This window comes from Coregonus clupeaformis, chromosome 6, assembly GCF_020615455.1.
Source record: "Coregonus clupeaformis isolate EN_2021a chromosome 6, ASM2061545v1, whole genome shotgun sequence".
In the NCBI taxonomy this organism is placed as follows: Eukaryota; Metazoa; Chordata; class Actinopteri; order Salmoniformes; family Salmonidae; genus Coregonus; species Coregonus clupeaformis.
Window position 1 is genome coordinate 12,446,672 of NC_059197.1, and position 6,250 is coordinate 12,452,921.

The 6,250-nt window shown below is 43.8% G+C and overlaps 1 protein-coding gene across 1 annotated transcript; it reads left to right on the forward strand.

Annotated features, from left to right (window-relative positions):
- The first annotated feature begins 984 nt into the window (after positions 1 to 984).
- On the forward strand, positions 985 to 3,050 carry LOC121568310 (diacylglycerol O-acyltransferase 2). Its single transcript, XM_041878864.2, has one exon. The coding sequence runs from the start codon at positions 1,119 to 1,121 to the stop codon at positions 2,097 to 2,099; it is 981 nt and encodes a 326-aa protein (XP_041734798.1). The 5' UTR covers positions 985 to 1,118; the 3' UTR covers positions 2,100 to 3,050.
- Positions 3,051 to 6,250: the final 3,200 nt, after the last annotated feature.

The following is a 6,250-nucleotide window of genomic DNA, read 5'->3' on the forward strand; positions in this document are numbered from 1 at the left end:
TATTTGCTCTATTTTAAGCAGCCAGCTCCATGTGCCTGGTGGCATTGACCTCACAGCCCAGGAAGTTAAACATAGGTTGATATGGTTACCCTGAATGTAAAAAAACATGATCCTGTCCCCTGACTCCCTGCCCAGTAACAGACCTTAACCCCGTATCCCCTAATTTGTGGATGTCCATCACCCATTTCGTATGATATGTTACGAATTACAATTGGTATTAAATTATATGAATTTGAATTTGTACAATATGTTTACGAATTAGAAAAATGTATGGTATGTTACGAATTGGCTAACGTTAGCTAGGCTAGGGGTTAGGGTTATGGTTAATAGGAGTTAGGTTAAAGGGTTACGGTTAGGGGAAGGATTAGCTAAAAGCGTTAAGGTTAGGGCTAACATGCTAAGTAGTTGCAAAGTAGCTCAAAAGTATTAAGTATACTGAACAAAAATATAAACGCAACATGTAACAATTTCAAAGTTTTTACTGAGTTACAGTTCATATAAGGAAATAAGTCAATTTAAATTAATTAGGCCCTAATCTATGGATTTCCCATGACTGGGGAGCCAGGCTCAGCCAATCAGAATGAGTTTTTCCCCACAAAAGGGCTTTATTACAGACAGAAATACTCCTCAGCACTGCTGAGTTATCCGTGATGAGATTCGAACTCGCAACCTTTGGGTTGGTAGACGTACGCGTTATACCCATCCAACGCGACCAACCACCCTACTTTCATTTTTGACTGTCTTATGTAACCATACCAAACGTAACATATCGTACTCATTTGAGTGTTCCCGGATTTACGTTTAATATGTTACGTCTGGTCTATGAGACCAGGCTGTCTCTCCAGGTTCTGTGGAGCCATCAGAGAGAACAGCCTCAATCTGGATCACACCCATTCATGTTAGATTTGGACTATGTCATGTTTATCTTTGAAAGTGATAGCTTGTCAGTGTGTCAAAGTGTTGGGGGAGTGGAAGAAATCGTTATCTCTGCAGTCTCAGTTGAACTGTGATCAAAGTACGTCCCATGCAAGGTACTACTGCTCTCCAGACAGTTGCGCTTGTTTCGTGGAGTCGCGCTATAAACGCCTTTTGGGAAAACGACAGAAAAGGTTGCAGGGATGAAGCAGGAAAAGAGTCAATGCAAGGAGTTCCTGGAGAATATCAGTGTTCTGAAATGGTTATGGAGCTTCCTCCTGTTAGGTCCGGCTTGTATTGGATTGATGGTGTACCTTCTGTTGACCTCTCTGTGGCCGCTGCCTGCTCTCTACTTCATATGGCAGTTGAAGGACTGGCACACACCTGAAAGAGGGGGCAGGAGAAGTGCCTTTGTGAGAAACTGGAAAGTGTGGAAGCACGTTAGGGACTACTTCCCGATGAAGTTAGTGAAGACAGCGGAGTTGAACCCAAACAAGAACTACATCTTAGGGTGTCATCCTCACGGGGTGTTCAGTATCGGAGCCTTTGCCTCTTTCAGCACTGAGGCCTGTGGCTTTATGGACCTCTTTCCTGGGCTGTGCTCCTGCCTCTGCACCCTGGGTGGCCTCTTCAAGATCCCCCTCTTCAGGGAATATCTCATGGCCACAGGTTGTTGTCCAGTCAGCAAGCCCAGTCTCGAGCACCTTCTGTCTAAAAGTGGGAAAGGCAATGCGGTGGTGATTGTGATAGGGGGCGCTGCTGAGTCCCTGCTGAGCCTGCCTGGGGTCAACACTGTGGTCATGAAACAGAGGAAAGGCTTCGTCCGGGTGGCCCTGGAGTTTGGGGCTGACCTGGTGCCCGTCTACTCGTACGGGGAGAACGACATGTTCCGCCAGGTAATCTTCTCAGAGGGGAGTGTGGGCTGGAGATTACAGCAACTCTTTAAGAAGATTATGAGTTTTTCCCCCTGTCTGTTTGTGGGTGAACGCTGGTTCTGGATGCCTTACCACTGCCCGGTCACCACTGTGGTGGGTAGTCCTATCCCAGTGCCAAAGAGGCCTTCTCCCACCCAGGAGGAGGTGGACCACTTTCACGGCCTCTACATGGAGGCCCTGGCCAAGCTCTTCAACGAACACAAGGCCAGCTGTGGACTCTCGGAGAGCCACGAGCTGCGGATCGTATAGACCGATCACTCAGACTGCTCCCACAAGGACAATGTGAATGATACTGTAGCCTACTCATCTCCACAGTGAGACTACTTGAATCAACATATTCCAACTGAGGATCTGATCCAGCGTGGTCCCAATCATTTGATCCCTGGATTACCCAAGCTGCCTGGCTAATAGCTTTTGACTGTATTTACTGTAAGAATCAACAAATCTCACGTAATTTGGTCAGATGCTGTTTACGTAGTCTGTCCTTGAGATTTTACTTTTAAAAATGACTACAATGGAACAGTGCGTGTGCTTTATATGTAGCGATAATTTAACCATGAATCTGAATACCTCACTCTCCATTTCATAAAAAACAGTGATTGATTGTGTGACTTAGGATTTATATAGAAATACTGGGCGTACATGTTGAGTACAATCAATCAGACTTTGTAGTCACCAGCAGCATCTGGGTGAAGTTTATCAGGGAGTTTATCAGGGAGTTTATCAGGGAGTTTATCAGGGAGTTTATCAGGGAGTTTATCAGGGAGTTTATCAGGGAGTTTATCAGGGAGTTTATCAGGGAGTTTATCAGGGAGTTTATCAGGGAGTTTATCAGGGAGTTTATCAGGGAGTTTATCAGGGAGTTTATCAGGGATCTTAACAGTCTTTCATGTATAATAACTCTAACCTTTTGGAATAACTTTGCGCGGTAGAGTAATATATTTAAAGTATGACTTTCTGCTGATATCTATTTCAATAAATGTGGCTTGTGATGAGGGTCAATTTTGACCAGAGTTTATTTTTATTTTATTTTCTTTGAGAGAGAGAGAGAGAGAGAGAGAGAACACACTCTGCCTCCCCGACCCACAGATCAACCACCATGACAGTACAACTGAACCACACACACACATATGCCATTTTTTAAATAGAAAAAAAATCTTTGTCACCTAAAACATCATTAAAATCCCTTTTGCATTTTAAGTAATTGTCTGGTCTCACCATTGTTAATTTACAGTTAGCAGCTCTAATTAGCTTTGGTTGTTCTAGATTTCCTCTAGTAATTTCCAGTTATTTAAATGTCCCTTGTCTCAGTGCCTTGTGTGTGTGAGACAGTGTGTGTGTGTGTGTGTGTCTTAGATACCTTAGCCAACCAGTTTAAACCAGTTCCATGCATAGTATCAATTTTGTGGCATACGTAATTACTCCAACCATTTGCACAACATAGTAACACAGTGCTGGAAGTTCATCAAACACCCCCACCACCTTTTAGTAAATTACAATTTCTTGTTTTTATAGACATAATTTATTCGTCTCATTGAACTAGATATCTCATCTCACGGTTAGCAGTCATTCTCTAAGTCCTTAATTCTATGGCTGGAGCGTGTACTTTACACCGGTCTTCTCTGAAGGAGTATATTCCTTCACATCAGGAAATGTGTTGATATGGGGGACATATTGCTGTTAAGATTAAGGGTTTATACAGCCGTTCTGATCAGTGTATGCTATCAGTTTCCATTTTATTCTACTAATCTATTAACATGTTACATTTATGGATAAATCCTAATAAAGATTAGCCTCAGTCACTGTTTCCAACACATCTGCTGATACCTTAAGGCATTGCTTTACCAAGGCATTTTTCAATGAAGTAACTTGGTGACCAGTCCTGTCTGGCTCTGAAGTTTGGAGAGTATTGCAGCTTGTTATGTGTAAATGTGCTGCTGTTGTGGAATTAAGATTATTAATTACTCTCTCCCAGGGGAGGGAGAGAGAGGCGGGGAGGGGGAGAGAGAGAGAGAGAGAGAGAGAGGGAGGGAGAGGCAGGGAGGGAGAGAGAGAGAGGGAGGGAGAGGCAGGGAGGGAGAGAGAGGGGGAGGGAGAGAGAGAGAGAGAGAGAGAGAGGGAGGGCAGGGGGAGGGGGGAAAGGGAGGGAGAGGCGGGAGGAGGAGAGAGAGAGGGAGGGAGAGGCGGGGAGGGAGAGAGAGAGGGAGGGAGAGGCGTGGAGGGAGGGAGGGAGAGAGGGAGGGAGAGGCGGGAGGGAGAGAGAGAGGGAGGGAGAGGCGGGGAGGGAGGGAGAGAGGGAGGGAGAGGCGGGGAGGGAGGGAGGTCTGTCTCTCTTGTAGAACTCCGCTTGCAACGAAAGGAAGACATAGAAAACCCCGGGAGACCAGAAAACTTGATAAGCTTATAAACTCTTTATAAACACTATATAACTCTTTATAAACTCTTTATAAACACTATAAACTCTTTATCAAAACTTTATAAACACTTTAAAAGCACTCATCATTAGGCTACCCCACCACCCCCCACCCCCAGCTCATCTCCACCCACACTCAGTACACTACAGTAATTAACTAAACCTATGGCATGCGATGCCTTTTTTAATAAGCAGCGCCTTAGACAATGAGACTAATTAATTATAAAGTGTTGTGCATGAGTAAAGTGAATACATTACAATACACCAAGTGCTTATTGAATACTACTAATCCTGTTAGATTTTTTAATATGAATGTTTCATATTTTATTTATTTATTTGTATATATTTTTTAATATGAATATTTAATATGAATATATGTCCAGTGAGTGGTATTTAGCTCATTAATGAGTGATGATGGTAATGACCTTACTTTACTGTAGCTGACTCTACTTTACTGTAGCTGACTCTACTTTACTGTAGCTGACCCTACTTTACTGTAGCTGACTCTACTTTACTGTAGCTGACCCTACTTTACTGTAGCTGACTCTACTTTACTGTAGCTGACTCTACTTTACTGTAGCTGACCCTACTTTACTGTAGCTGACTCTACTTTACTGTAGCTGACCCTACTTTACTGTAGCTGACTCTACTTTACTGTAGCTGACTCTACTTTACTGTAACTGACCGTACTTTACTGTAGCTGACTCTACTTTACTGTAGCTGACTCTACTTTACTGTAGCTGACTCTACTTTACTGTAGCTGACTCTACTTTACTGTAGCTGACTCTACTTTACTGTAGCTGACCCTACTTTACTGTAGCTGACTCTACTTTACTGTAGCTGACCCTACTTTACTGTAGCTGACTCTACTTTACTGTAGCTGACTCTACTTTACTGTAGCTGACTCTACTTTACTGTAGCTGACTCTACTTTACTGTAGCTGACCCTACTTTACTGTAGCTGGCCCTACTTTACTGTAGCTGACCCTACTTTACTGTAGCTGACCCTACTTTACTGTAGCTGACCCTACTTTACTGTAGCTGACTCTACTTTACTGTAGCTGACCCTACTTTACTGTAGCTGACCCTACTTTACTGTAGTTGACTCTACTTTACTGTAGCTGACTCTACTTTACTGTAGCTGACTACTTTACTGTAGCTGACCCTACTTTACTGTAGCTGGCCCTACTTTACTGTAGCTGACCCTACTTTACTGTAGTTGACTCTACTTTACTGTAGCTGACCCTACTTTACTGTAGCTGACTCTACTTTACTGTAGTTGACTCTACTTTACTGTAGCTGACCCTACTTTACTGTAGCTCACTCTACTTTACTGTAGCTGACTCTACTTTACTGTAGCTGACTCTACTTTACTGTAGCTGTTAAAATGATTAAAATGACTCGGGTAGTCTTCTATTAACTCTTAACAGGACCACTGAGGGGAAACACACACATTTCCAATTCCACGACACCATAGCAAGACTTTGTGGTTCTGTACTGACAGAGTCTAGTCCAGCGGATCGCTGATCCCAGTGTGTGAGCTGCTTGGTGAGGCGGTAGACGTGGCAGAGGGTGATATTCATATACAGCCATTGATGTGAGTGAGACTGAGAGACCTGCTACAGTATAGCACTATATAAGAAGAGAGACACACTGCTCTGAGACCTGCAACAGTAGAGAGAGACACACTGCTCTGAGACCTGCTACAGTAGAGAGAGACACACTGCTCTGAGACCTGCTACAGTAGAGAGAGACACACTGCTCTGAGACCTGCTACAGTAGAGAGAGACACACTGCTCTGAGACCTGCTACAGTAGAGAGAGACACACTGCTCTGAGACCTGCTACAGTATAGCACTATATAAGAAGAGAGACACACTGCTCTGAGACCTGCTACAGTATAGAGAGACACACTGCTCTGAGACCTGCTACAGTATAGAGAGACACACTGCTCTGAGACCTGCTACAGTAGAGAGAGACACACTGCTC